Genomic DNA, 15,254 nt, shown 5'->3' with positions numbered 1-15,254 from the left:
CTATATACAATATATATATATATACAGTAAGAGAGAAAAATAACATGTTTTTTGTATATAATTAAAGTTTCCACCTCTTTTTAGCAGTCTGTTACTCGATCATCCAACATTAAACCTGAAATGCATACATGTATGTATTTCAGCTGTGCATGTGCACTGTGGCCACCTTTATTCCTATGGATCAGCTGTAATCCACTGGATGGCTGGAGGCCACCATGAGTATGGCTGATACATGAGAATTATGTGGCATACATGTGTAGTAAGAAGAGGACCTGGTGGGAGTGATTATAGAGCAAAGGCAAGCTGCAGTGAGGGCATATAATGACATTCATGAAAGGACAACTGTACAAAAGCTACTTTCCAACCTGCTGATTGGACAATGAAGGAGCAGCGGCATAATAATGGGTTCATCCCTGTACCCCAGTACTGCGCTGATTGGCTCAGAGCACAGAACTTACTGTTGTGCAGAGGATTATAGCAGGAATGTCTGCAGGATAATCTAGCAATGAATGCACTTTATAGATGCTATAGAAGTTGCTCTTGTGGATTGTAATTGGAAGTCAGTATATTAAAATGTAATTCTAATTTTTGGGTAAGTACACACGCAGGTTAGAGCTGACATGTTGTTCACTAGAAAAATTGGGCCCATAAGAAATTTTAAAAGGCTATGTCAGACCACAGGAAAAATAAACTAACTGCAGTGAAGTATGCTATAAAGAAGAGCACACTACCATGGAATATCTCGCTATTTTTAAAAGTATTTGAAAACACAATAGAGGCTTTATCATTAGATTAGTAGAGTTTTAATAACAATTTAAGGGTTTTATATTTTTATCAAGAAACTTGGGAACCTCTTCTGTACTTAAATTGTGCAGAGTAGCTCATTAGATGCACACCTATTAGCACATATTGAGTAGCTCTAAGACAACCTGAAGAATCAGAGCTGATTTACAATTTTTTTCTGTAATTGATTAACCCAGTAGGTGATGTTTAATACATGGCAAATGCTTTTAAAATCTTCTCTTTTTCACTGTGAGAAAGTTTGAATATTGAATATATTAGGTTATTAATATTTTGCAAAACACTTTTTGAATACAGAGTTTAAATCCAATGTGAAGCATGTGGATAGTTATCATCATCATTTCTCCTAGTCACAACTTGATTTTCTCATTTAAATGGTGCTATATATGTGAGTGCTAAAGTCCATTAGTTTGGTGGTTGCACACGAAAATTGAAAAATTCAGAATGCTGTAAAATCATATAGTCATTCACATATTCAGTTGAGAAATATATTTTTAGGAGCAAGAAAAAATACATGTGGTGAGGAGATGATGTCACCATGTAAAACATTTGGCTCATCATTAGTGATCTAGCGACACATAATAATATCTGACATCCAAACCTGATTTCTGGATTAAGCAGTTGTTTATTCATACATAATTTGCAGTTCCATGCTTAACTGGCATGCATCTTTTCCATTAAAAAACAAATGTTAGGAAAAAAGCTAAAGCCACATATGGGGATTGTCTTACCTGTCAAAGGGTTTGTAGCACTGTTCAGCCAGTGTTGTAATCAAACACCACCGCAGGACATCAATGTCAGGTTCTGCTCCCCTTAAGACCCTACAGTCTGGTCAACCACCCACTTCACTTCAGCATTTACAGAGCAGCTCTGTGATGAGGTCAGCAATTTATGAAGCTTTGCAGCTTGATTGCCTTACAGTACTGCCCCCCCCCCCTCATAATCTGAGTACTGGGAGAGGGAGGGAGAAAATACTGGTTTAATGACATTGAATGAAATTGAAATTGACAGTGTAATTGACAGTATAATGTTCTTTAAAAAAAATGTTATTGGGTTAAATGGTGTTTTCTATATGCCTTTCCAAATGTCCAATTTTATAAAGGAAATTTCAGAAAAAGTTGTATAAAACTTCACGTTCTGACACAGAAGGTGTGAATGGAAGCATGGAAATACTTTTATATGCAATATTTTCCTCTGCTTTGGTTTATCCACAGATTTAGGGGGTTATTCACAAAGCTACTGAAGGCAGCCAAATGAATAACCCAGCCGAAGTGAAGTGAGCCAAACTACGTTCGGCTATTCACCCTGGCTCTGTACGGCTGATTTCAGTCATACATCGGCTGAAATCAGCCGTACATCGGCTGCCTTCGGCTGCACTTTGGTCAGCCGAACATGCTCTGCAGAAGGACTTCGACTCAGCCGATCAATTGTCAATTTCAATTTCATTCAATGTCATTAAACCAGTATTTTCTCCCTCCCTCTCCCAGTACTCAGATTATGAGGCTGAACTGAAGCTCCGGCAGCTCTCTCACTGCCGTTCACCCCTATTCACTTAGGGGCCAAACAGCAGTGAGTGAATAGCCGAATGCCCCCGAGAATAGCCCATACAGCAGCACTTCAGTTCAACTGAACCGAAGGGCTCTAGCGACCGAAGAGAGCCGAAGCAATGGCTGGATCCTTCGACTCCTTGGTGAATAACCCCCCTAGACTTTGTTGGGGTTTCTGCTGGTTCTGGTCAATATGCTTTCTTTGCAGAAAGATTCTGTTATTGCATGAAGCTCACACACACAAAATGCCTGCCCAAATGTATGAAAAGTAAAATACAAATCAACCTTGGGGACTGACATCAATAGCAATATATTTTTTTCAGGGGAACCCCATGCAAACAGTGAAATACACATTTAAAATGGATATTGGAGAATAGCTTTACCTACCATGTAACTATTCTGTTCTAACAGATTTCTGATCCAGGACCTCCTGTCAAAAAGTACAGATACATGTAAATAGGGGAAGATGGTCTAGAACCCTCCCCAGCCTACTGATTGACAATAAATAAGATTACGCTTGATAACAAGGTCCTCCCTGTGCTCCTAACCAGCCTGTTGATGCAAACTCCTCTGCAATACTGCATTGCCAGACATATTTAACTCTTTATTTCTTAGTTCAGTTTTGCAGTGGTTATGTCACTTTCTACCTCAATATGACACAGAAAGCCAAACAGCTAAAGCAGAAAATAATTATGTCCCTGGCAATGCAGCCAAGATGTGTAATTCAAATATATTAATTACATTTGTGCTGTATGTTTGTTTTGAGTGATTATAGACTATATACATGCTGACTATGACATGCTATTTCCTATCTTTTGAAATCTATATACTTTGTCAGAAAAAAACTAATTGTGATTATCTACTTATTTTAAGAATTTTGCATTACAATAATGTTACTACACATTTTAATTGTATTTGATCTAAGCACATTTTGATATTGTTTTATGATTTGGGAAACAGGATGAAGTTGCCCGTTTGTTAGCTATCAAGCCTGAAATTGGATCCTTGCAAGTCCAGGGAACAAAATTAAAAGAAACGGAGCAAGGCCCAATGTTTTTGGATGCAGATGTAGCAGCTTTTCTCAACCACTATAATCAAGTTCTTTTCAACTTGCAATCTAGAGAAAAACAGCTTCAGAATAGTAAGTGCAACCAACTAAGCTTATGGGTCTATAATTACTGGGAATTATATTAGATAGTTTGCTTCACATGTGTCTGCATATTAAATTTAGTGCACAGTGACTTAAGTGTGACTTAAAAACAATATTTATTTATTTATGTGTGGTTGTCTGTTTATTAAGATAGTTTTGTGTATGTGGCAATATCGTTTATTTATATAAGTATATTTAATCATTAAAAAAGCACACTTCAGTTTTGGAAAAGAAATGCCTGCTGAAAAAAAAACCCATCCTCTAGCACAGGGGTGCCCACAATTTTTTGTGTTGAGATCTACTTTTCAAATGACGAGCTACATGAGATCTACCAATGGAAAAAAATCTCCCTCGCTCTCTCTCCTGGCTGTTTCTCCTCGCTCTCCTGGCTGTCTCTTCTGGCTGTCTCTAGTGGCTGTCCTTGCTCTCTCTCCTGGCTGTCTCTCCTTGCTCTTTCTCCTTGCTGTCTCTCCTTGCTCATCCTCCTGGCTGTCTCTCCTCTCTCTCTCCTGGCTGTCATTCCTCATTTTTTCTCCTGGCTGTCTCTCTTCGCTCTCTTGGCTGTCTCTACTTGCTCTCTCCTGTCTGTCTCTCCTGGCTCACCTTGCTGTATTCTGCAAACAGTGTAGTGCAACAGGCTGTGTAAACTAATATTCTTTGACATAGGACATAGTACATAGCACTTCAACCACCAGTATCCACCAGAAAGTTGTCAGGGAGCTTGGCTCAGCAGACTCAGGCTAATAGGTAATCATGTGTGCACAGCTAAATAGTAGGGATGCACAGATACTTTTTGATTACCAGTGCAGATACTTGGTATTTTCATGAGAACTACCAGAGTTGCAAAGGTTGCAGCTGGGACCTGGCTCTGGTGCTCCACCACTGTCCTGAAATCATTAGTCTGTATTGATTTAGAAAAACTGTCACATGACAATAAACAAAAATGTATCAGTACTCATACTTGTAAGTACTCAGCAAGTACCAGTACTCGTACTCGCAAAACTGGTATCTGTGCATCCCTTTATTTATATCTATAAAAACAAAATCATACATTAAAACAGAGATGTACAAATCCCAGGAGCTCCGTGTGCTCCTTAGAAATGATAGCTACCTCCTAATTTTTGAATTTTTCTCTAGTCTAGTCTTGGAGCTCAAAAGTATCGGTACAGGTCAGACAAATCGAAATGTGACATTCTTTTTTGAAACTATGGCCGCCCCGACCTCCGGACTAAAGAGGAAAGGGACCTTTCAGCTTGTTATCAGCACTCAGTTCAAAAGCCTGCATCTCTGATAGTATGGGGTGCATTAGTGCATATGGAATGTGCAGCTTGCATATCTAGAAAGGCACCATCAATGCTGAAAGATATATCCTGGTTTTAGAGCAGCATAAGCTCCCTTCCAGATGGTGTCTTTTTCAGGGAATGCCTTGTATATTTCAGCAGGACAATGCTAAACCGCATACTGATCATTGACAACAGCATGGCTTCATAGTAGAAGAGTCCAGGTGCTTAATTGGCCTGCCTGCAGTCCAGACATTTCACTAGTTGAAACTATTTGGATCATCTTGAAATAAAAAATACAACAAAGAAGACCCGGGACTGTTCTGCAGTTGGAATCCTATATCAGGCAAGACTGTGACAACATTCCTCTCCCAAAAGACCAGCAACGGCTCTCCTCAATTCCCATACATCTACAGAGTGTTGTTAAAAGAAGTCAGGATGCTACACTGTGGTAAACATGGCCCTGTCCCACATTTTTTGAGACATGCTGCAGCCATGAATTTCAAAGTTAACTTATGGCAAGAGGTTAAAATGGTACATTTTCTCAGTTTAAACATTTGATATGTTTTCTATTTTCTATTCTGAATTAAATATGGGTTTATGAGATTTATATGAGAAGAATGTAACTAGCAATGCTGGAACACATGGAGGCAATTGGAAAAATATGAAACTCCCAGGTGATTAGGAAGAAATAACATTGTTGGAATATTCCAACATATAAGAAGCCATGTGCTGACTCATCCCACACAATGCACCTATAACTAAAGTTTTGGGTGTCTGATTGGGTTTGATTAGGTTTGGGAGGTGTAAGGAACCACCTTTCTCTTTTTTTAATTTGTTTTCACTCTTGAATGTTGTAGTGAAAACTGCATGCCAATAGGTTGTTGATGCCAAAACTCAGCATATTTAAACGTATTTATTGAGGGAGTTGGAAATCTTCATACAGTATAGAGTGTGAACATTATATATAGTATGTGAAGTATGTGAAAAGCAAATTGTGTACATATTTCTTACTCCTTAAGGCAAAAAAGCTTAATTCCCCTGTTATTCTAACTTGGCTGATTCACATCAACACTGTTTCTTAATTAAAATATTTTTGATTAAGAGTTAGAATATTTTTGCAACCAACTGAAACTTTATTTTGCTGACTTTATTTATTCATATAGTATAAAACATATTTGAAATAATGCTATCTTGGAATTCAGGAAATTGAAACCAAATCAGCTTATTTTTTTTCACAGCATGTTGATATATTGGATAACTAGCAAAAAGTTATATATATTAGAAGTACAGGTTCAGTGAGCACTTGTCTAGTGATATATTACATTTGCTTCACTACTCTTGCTTGATTTCTGCATTGCATCTTTTATAGCAGCACAATTTCTATTTCCTGTTTCCACCATGAGACAGGTAAAGGTGTAAAATCCAAATTTCACCAATTTTGTTTTACTTTTTTACTTCTCGACTTACTATCCTTAAAAAAAACAGCTGCACTTACTCCCTTGCATTTTACTTTTTTACTACTTTATGTTCAAACCAAAATCTATATGTACGGCCATGAACTGTACAACCATTGCAAGACCTTAGTCTTGCAATGGTTGTAAAGTGATTAAAAAAATGTACAATCTGCCCATCTTGGACAGGCAGATCGTACTCTCGATCATCACAAGCCCGCCCCCCTGAGGGGCTGGCTTCCGATGACCGCAACGCTGAACGGGCAGTGTGCGCGTGCGCACACCGGCCCGTTCGGCATTTGTCTCCCAAGCACCGTTCAAACCAGCCGAAAATCGTACGATTTTCGGCTGGTTTTCTAGCGTGCTCCTTAGACAAAAGACGTGCGGCCGTACAGTAGAAACGGTCGCACGTCTTCGTTCACACTGCTCGATTCTCGTACGATTGCGGGTTTTCCCGCGATTCTCGGATGAGAATCGAGCAGTTTATAGGCACCTTTAGACTACCACATTGGCACACATCTGGTCACTACAATGAAGGTTTTAGCCTGAAACCTTCATTTGCATATGGTGACTTTTTCTGTGCAAGCTGAAAAATAAATTCGTACTCTCGATCATCACAAGCCCGCCCCCCTGAGGGGCTGGCTTCCGATGACCGCAACGCTGAACGGGCAGTGTGCGCGTGCGCACACCGGCCCGTTCGGCATTTGTCTCCCAAGCACCGTTCAAACCAGCCGAAAATCGTACGATTTGCGGCTGGTTTTCTAGCGTGCTCCTTAGACAAAAGACGTGCGGCCGTACAGTAGAAACGGTCGCACGTCTTCGTTCACACTGCTCGATTCTCGTACGATTGCGGGTTTTCCCGCGATTCTCGGATGAGAATCGAGCAGTTTATAGGCACCTTTAGACTACCACATTGGCACACATCTGGTCACTACAATGAAGGTTTTAGCCTGAAACCTTCATTTGCATATGGTGACTTTTTCTGTGCAAGCTGAAAAATAAATTATTTAAATAGTCGATTGAAGAAAATAGGTCACCAGCACTCCATAAGTTAAAATGAATGAGTCCTTTTAATGGACAATGATGTCACAGAAATCCAACATGAGCCGACGTTTCGGGGCCACACAGGGTCCCTTCTTCAAGGCAAGAGATCACATCTCTTGCCCTGAAGAAGGGACCCTGTGTGGCCCCGAAACGTCGGCTCATGTTGGATTTCTGTGACATCATTGTCCATTAAAAGGACTCATTCATTATAACTTATGGAGTGCTGGTGACCTATTTTCTTCAATCTTGTGTTTTGCACGGTGCCATCCGTGAAGTTACTTCGAGCACCATTTATTTGATTGTTGGCCGGGACTGCTGAAAGGTGTGCGGAGGGCACCTCCATCAATTGCATCTTATTTAAATAGTCATCTTTTTTTAATAAAAAAATGTCAAAGCATTAGTACTATTTGGGCAGGGTATTTCCTGCACAATGTTTTTCCACTTTTTGTTTTTGGTGGGTCATTTGTATCTTTCAAACAAACCTGAGGCTTGATGCACATTCCATCTGTGTTCTAGATATCAAAGCCAGTTGGAAGATTAGAATTGGGCATTTTATTCTTTGATGTTTTATGCAAAACAAAATATGTTTTTAGTGTTTCATACACCAAAAATTTTATTTTAAATATGCTTTAAAGAGTAACTTCTAAATGAGGAAAAGGAATTCCTAATGAAGGCATTTTATTAGAAAATTAGTATTGATATGCAAAGGCTCTGCCAAGTAATTTTTCCATTTTGTAGACTGCACACAAAAGCTGCAATTTGACATTTTTAATAAGTGTGATGGCTCAATTTAATTAATGTGAATGCCACATTTCATGATTATTTAATGGGCAATTATCTTTTTTTCTTTGTCTTTATTTGCATTATGACTCCGTGCTTATACATATATATGTTGACACATGCTTTGGCAGAATTAACTATTTTCCCTTTTTTTTTTACTAAGAGTCATTTCATTTAACACTGTGTTATTTTGTTTTAATGTAGGGAATGTCAGTCTGTGCACTGTAATGAACTGCTTCATTTCAAACGAAGTCTATAGTATAGTGGGACTGTTTAGAAATAAAAGGATTTTCCTTACACATACCGTATGTTCTTTCTAGCAATTTTAAATCAGCTTTTGCAGTGTTTCCTTTAAGTGAAAACATACTTGTCTTGATACAGGCAAGTCATACTGCATTTTTTTCTGACTGACCATTTTGCATTTCAGTTCACCAATTCCAACATAACCAACTTCCATTTAAACTGAAATTTCAGTTGTTGCTGGCAAGTTAAATTACATTTAAAAGAGACAAGTGGATGGCTTTTTGGTTTTCTTTAAGTCCTCCACAAACAGACTCAAAAATGTATCCAGTGTAATAAATATTAGAAAAAACTAAATAGACCTCCTTTGTGAAAATCATTAATCATTTATCAAGTTATATTGCACATGTCTTAAATTTCTTTATGACTTCAGTGACAAGAGGGAGTTGCCAAAACTGGATTGTTTTAGATGTCTGGCATTCAACTATAAAGTTATGCTGATTTGAAGGCTGGATTGCTGCTTCTAAAAAATGTCTAACTCTCTGAAAAATCTCCCTGGTAATGCTCAAAGGGAAGTAGGAGAGCAAAGAAGCAAAATACCATGTGTATGCCACTTGTTCAGGCAAAACGTTTATGTTGAAAATATTGCAAAATGCAAAAATATAATACAAGAAATATATAAGTAAAGAAATGCAAGATTTTAAACAATATCTTATAATATGTTAAGCTCCAAGGTGCTTAAGCAGTTTAAATCTATGTGGTCTCAAAAGACCTAAGGCAGCCTCTTACTGTTTAAACTAATGCAGATGGGCACTTTGTTTCTGCTTCCAATATGGATAATTATTTTGCATACACCTTTTGATGCCAGTTCCTCTTGGGAACTGGCATCAAAAGGTGTAACAATAGTGATTGGGTAAAATATTTAAACCTGTCTAATCAATCTTAACTTTTAAAAGGGAGCCGAGTGAATAACTGAGCCGAAGTGAACTAAGCCGAACGACTTTCGGCTATTCACTTCAGTTCAGTACGAGTGAAATCAGTCGTACATCGGCTGCCTTCGGTCAGCCGAACATGCTCTGCATGTTTGGCTGAGTCAAAGTGCAGAAGGAGTTCAACACAGCTGATCCAACATATGGATCAGCTGAGCCGAAGCTCCGGCAGTTCTCTCGCTGCCGTTCACCCCTATTCTCAAAGGGGTCAAATGGCAGTGAGTGAATAGCCGAATGCCTCCAAGCGGCATTCAGCTCGGCTATTCTGCTCGCTAGCTCCGACGTAGCAAGCAGAATAGAACAACTGTAAACAAATGGAAAAAAATGTTTAAAAATTATTTCAATAAATGTAAAAAAAAGGAGAAATTAAAAAAAGTTGGGAAAATAATACAAATATTTTTTTTTAAAGAAAAAAAACTGCTTGGGGTCCCCCTCCCAAGCAAAACCAGACTCTTCAGGTCTGGTAGGAATGATGTGTCCTGCACCTGACATTTTTCCCACAGGTCCCAGACGAATTGTAAACAAATGATGTCACGGCTGGCTCTGCCCAGTTGTCATTTAATGACAGCCCAGTGCCCTCAACCTGAGGACACTGGTCTGTCATTGAAGGACAACAACTGGGTGGAGCGAGCCATGATGTCACGGCTGGCTCTGCCCATTTGTGTTAGTTTTTCTTGATCTTTGACCTAAACTACATTCAATCATCTGGTATGTATAACCTCATTTACCCTTTGGCCAATTATCTGTTGAAAAGCCCCTCAAAGTCTCTGAACACTTTGACTGATTTCATAGCTGGATTTATTTGTTCTCAGGCATGGCAAAAAAGTATCATTCACATATAACTGTTGCTATGAGGTTCTGTCTTCTCAGCTTTTTAGTTCATAAAACATTTCAGTCGGTTAAAAAAAAGTGAACATTTAATTTTCAGTTTGCAAATACATTTGAAAATGTATTAGAGCTTTCTAATTTTGTCTAAATAAAAAATGTTAAAATTGAAAATTAACAAGTCAAACACTACAAATATACAGAAAACACTAATGATAAAATATTACACATAATTATAGGTATTGTCATTTTCTGTTCTGCCAGTGAGTTATAAATAGTCCCAGTGATTTGCTCATTTAATGATTTGCAATATTGTATTTATCATTTTGTACAAGCTCCCTTAGATTATGCATTTTTGTAATGCAAATAAACTGTAACCTTTCTATGTGTACTACATAACAACACTATTTTGGACAGTAGCAAAAATACAAACACTCTTATACCATTACATTTCCACTATTATATTTTTTATTAATGCAGTAGCAGAACAGAGTTGTTCTTTGTAAATGTCTGATTACAATACAATTTGCCTCATGTAACAAATTCTTGATTTTTTTTGTTAGTTTTAGGTAGTTTACCTCCAATACAATACAAGGAGAAAATGAGCACTATCCTTCTATGGATCCAGCAGTCTGAAACCAAACTTGCTATACCTCAGGTCACTGTTACTGAATGTGAAATCATGGAACAAAGACTCAGGGAGCTAAAGGTATGTGGTTAAATGTTGCTTTCTATATTGTTACAAGGCAGCGTACACTACCGTATACTAAAGCAGAGATTTTTCCACTTTGCCTTACAGTAAGGCAGTTCAAAACAGGAACCGTGACACATTTTATGAGGCAAACGTACTACAGAATCATAGCTTGATTCATAAAGTCCCCCTTCTGTGCTCAAAAGTAGCACTGCGCCAATATAAAGCATGCAGCTGAACACTTCTTAGGTGGCCTGTGTGAAAAAATTGTTACAGATATTTGGAAAACTGTTGGTGCTCCATGACTGCAAGTGCAGGGTTAGAAAATACATGAGGATAAGGATCAATCCTCTACTAAATGGGAGGTAGCCGTGTTTGTACTAATGAGGTGCCTGATTATTTTGCTAACATTGTTCATAAATATCCTTCTCATTGTAATGCATTACTGTCTGAAAGTTGAAGAATACTTCTGTACTATATAAAATGGTCATGATCTAAGTGGCATGTACTAAAGATATAGGAGAAACACATTGAGAAAATTGTGTCAAGTTGCTGTATCTTCTTGTGAGTTAGATTTGCACATCCTAACTACAAGCTTTCCTGTATAATTAGGATGTGAAAATATATTAGAAAGTGGTCCAAAGGAGCTTCCCCTGTTTACTTGTTACACTAATCAGTAAATACTATATCACCTTATCATAGTTAAAGGAAGTAGACAAGTAATTAGCTCTACACTCTTTGCTGTGTGAAGCTGGCAATACACCTTACAATTATCTGCAGATATTCTGTGATCAGATGGAAAAGGTGCAATAGATTCCTCCATCTACACTTAACTGTGTGGAGGGAGTAATCTCCACCTGGTCCAATCTGTAGCACTTTTTCCATCTGACCACAGAAAATCTGCAGATAATTGTAATGTCTATGGGCACCTTAAGATTACTTCATTTAAGCTTCATCAAATAACAGCTGTGAGTGAAGCATTGGGAAAACCAGTGGCTCTAAAAGGGTGTTATGCATTCCAGAGAGGCTGGCGTAATAAATCCTAATTATGCTATTTTAGTGAAATACATAAAGAAAGCAACTGTATTTCAAATGGTGTCTCTTAATCCTTGTGAAACTATGGCTATGTGGTCTTGCAGAAACAAGGAGACATTGTATGGGGCAGTGTTATGCTACTGAAACTGCTTTGGATGCTGGAAATTTTATCATTCTTCATATGATGCTAGAAACACAATGAAGTCTGTTGCAGCCAGTTTGCAACTTGAACTGCTGTGTAAGATCTTGCTTCCTATGCAAATCCCTCATTTGAGGCTGTCTACATGAAGAAACAGTAAAAGCATGCTTCCATTATGCAACATAATATCACTAATAGACAGGATTGCAGTGTTCCGCTGCTTTGAAGAAGCATGCTCATGCTGTTCACCATTGCTGGTAGTATATTATTACCTGATGAAGAAATATTTACAGAGTCACTCTCTGTTTACTTTAAATAGGCTGATGCTAATATGCAAGGTCTATGCACCATGAGGGAAAGGAAGGTATACAAGCAGTAAAATAGGTCACAGTTTTCATACCTTATGCATTAGGGACACTAGTTTGGCTTCAGTTTTGGGTCCTGAGAGCAGAATCCATAGTTAACTGAAAAGTGATTGCGTGGACTAATATTTACAAGATCACTATTATGCCACATGAAGCAAACTTTCACTGTGTGCAGAGAAAAATAGTGTTCACCTTGATGGATCTTTTAGTTATGCACTTATCACTATTTGTTCCTCAGCTTGGACTGTATTTAAAGGCATGGTTGTCCTTTGTTGCTAATGATACCTTTTCACAAATTCTCATCTGCCATACTATGTGGAAATTTTTATTGAAACCTTTGCTTTATATCCAGAGCTACCATTGGACAATAAGGTCCATCAATGAAAAGCTTGTAGAGCAGATGGTTTAATATTACCTGAGTTTTACAAAGTCTTATGACAAATTTTAGAGGTAAATACAAAGCGCATTCTTTTAACATGTTGCCCTAGGTAGAGAAAAACTAGAAGTTAAAAAGTGTTCTGGATATATTTGCCTCAAAGTACTTATCAAACTAGTGTTGAGCTTCTCAAACCAGCCACCATTGGTTGAACTTCATTGAAAATATACTAAGGCCGATTTTAGAGCCAATTGACCTACTATCATGTCTTCTGAACTTTTTTGTTTAAAAGCATATACCCTTGCCTGAACATAGCCTTAAAAAAATACTGTTGATACAGATCTTCAAATCTTTCATTTATTGGCCTACATCTTATTATGCTTGCTATAGGCAATTATATTTTTCCCACACAACAAAGAGGGAAAAAAAGATATATATATATATATATTTATTTTGATTCAATGTACATAATGTAAGTTGTTTGGTTAGGAATCATTTTTTTTTTACCAGGATTCCTGCAGATGCATCCTAAGTTAAATAAGTGGTGGCAACAGTTGTCTATTAGTGGAAACTCATGGCTAAAGAAAAGTGATCATATATTAATTTGATATTCAATGAATCTGTTAAATCTGGTAATCATTGTAGTAATTGGTAAAATTATTTAGCACCATTTACTATTAATATGTCTCTGTGTGTTTGTCCATCCATCTTTATTTCATTTTAAACAGGCCTTACAAAGTTCCCTGCAGGAGCATCAGGCTGATATGAATTATCTCAGCAAAACTGCAGAGGAATTATCAAGCAAAGCACCTGCTGATTTGAAACAAAAATACTGGGCAGAAATTGATCAAGCCCAGGGCCGTTGGAAGTCATTATCAAATCAGCTAGCAGGACAATGCCAAAAATCAGAAGAGTTACTAAATAAACATAGACAGTTCCAGGTACTCTTGTGAACTTTTGTAACCTTTCTATTCACTAGATATTTTCTATACCATTTCAAAAGTGCTGTGCAGGTAGTGTACTGGAAAGTGGTATCATCAATTGCCATAACAAGTTATCAATTGTCTCTGGTATTTCTGTTACTGTTATTCTTTCTGGATATGGAACCACAGAGCTCAGCACATTTCACAAACAAACCCTGGTGGTGTCAGCTTTCTACCCAGCACTAAGCTTTCATATTTTCCAAAATGTCCCTAAATTCTAAACACAGGACTTTATTTTAAAGAGTTATTGCTAAGATTTTTTTTAGTCTCTGTAATCATCCTTGTGTGCCATTTCTACTAGATGTACAATATGAATTCCTAATGTATGCATACTAGGCTCTTGGAGGCTGTTGTTTAAAATGCATGCATTTTTGTTTAAATGACCAATCTAGGATATTTGTTTTAAAGTATATGTAAAGCCAAAAAAAATGTAAGCACTTTGTGGTTATTTTTTGCTGCATGTGTCCCATTGGAGAGATTTCCCTTCACATCCTGTCCTGAAGATGCAACAGGAAATGAAAGAAAATGGGAACAGCCTATGAGTTTGCCTAAAATGTTTTATCAGTTTTTAAATCGTTTGTTGTTATTTTATTTTGACAAACAGCTGAAATCACACAATTACATATTTATCGCAGGCAGGTTGGCTGACAAAAAAATGGATAACATTGTTGATAACATTTAACAAATATAATTAATACCACTAGTTATGAGTGAAACAGGATAATTGGTGATTTGCAATTTTTTGATTTGCTTATTTGTTTGCAATCATTGCAGATTTCTTGGATGTGTGGAGAATCAAAAATTCAGAAATCTAGGCAATCATGATTTATGGATTATTTGTTCTATCTCAGTTTGGACAAAATTGCAATCATATACTCAGGCAAATAAAAAAATGAACAGTTAACTGATTCACTCATAACATATGAGGCAGGAGTATGAGCCACATGCTCCTCATATCATTAAGCACTGGGTATTCCTTAATAGAGCAGTGAAAGAGTGAAGGGAAGGTGAGTATGTGTGGCTAGGGAGGTTAGTAGTAGGAGAACCTTTTGTTTTGCCCTGCACAGCAAAATAAGTACAAATACATGTAAAGAAAAGGGACTATATAAACAGTGACCACCTATGGTAAAGATACAATAAACATTCATTTACCTCTTTTACCAACACAGAATGATATGAAAACATTAAACAAATGGATGGCTGAAGTAAATGTTTTCCTTAATGAAGAATGGCCAGCCCTTGGGGATTCAGAAGCACTTGAAAAACAACTAGAACAATGTAGCGTAAGTATACCATTCACTGGAAAAGCATGAAGATATATTACTTTAAAAATATATAAATGGAATATGTAAGCATTTTGGGACAGAAGATATGTCTTCAAGAAAAATACAGCAAGTCCAATTGCCTTGACTTATTTTTTACAGATATAATATGAACTAAAGTTTTAACTCTAAACAGGGACGGAGCTACCGCCAGTGCAGCCAGTGTGGGGACTGCACTGGGGCCTGAGCCTGGGGGGGGGGGGGCCGCAGCCCCAGGCGAGGGGGGACAAGGT

The 15,254-nt window shown here is 37.6% G+C and overlaps 1 protein-coding gene across 1 annotated transcript in view; it reads left to right on the top strand.

Moving 5' to 3' along the window:
* The window catches only part of LOC108790078 (dystrophin-like), a 703,081-nt gene that overhangs the window by 281,659 nt on the left and 406,168 nt on the right, over positions 1-15,254 (top strand). Inside the window, exons 16-19 of the mRNA XM_018560268.1 lie at positions 3,309-3,489; positions 10,674-10,819; positions 13,445-13,657; positions 14,869-14,982. Of these exons, the coding sequence (XP_018415770.1) occupies positions 3,309-3,489; positions 10,674-10,819; positions 13,445-13,657; positions 14,869-14,982 (654 nt within the window). The remainder of the gene's footprint in view (positions 1-3,308; positions 3,490-10,673; positions 10,820-13,444; positions 13,658-14,868; positions 14,983-15,254) is intronic.

The sequence above is a fragment of the Nanorana parkeri genome, unplaced genomic scaffold, assembly GCF_000935625.1.
Source record: "Nanorana parkeri isolate BGI_ZX_2015 unplaced genomic scaffold, ASM93562v1 scaffold444, whole genome shotgun sequence".
Lineage (NCBI taxonomy): Eukaryota > Metazoa > Chordata > Amphibia > Anura > Dicroglossidae > Nanorana > Nanorana parkeri.
The sequence above is the reverse complement of the archived record's forward strand: the minus strand, read 5'-3'. Positions and strand labels throughout refer to the sequence as shown.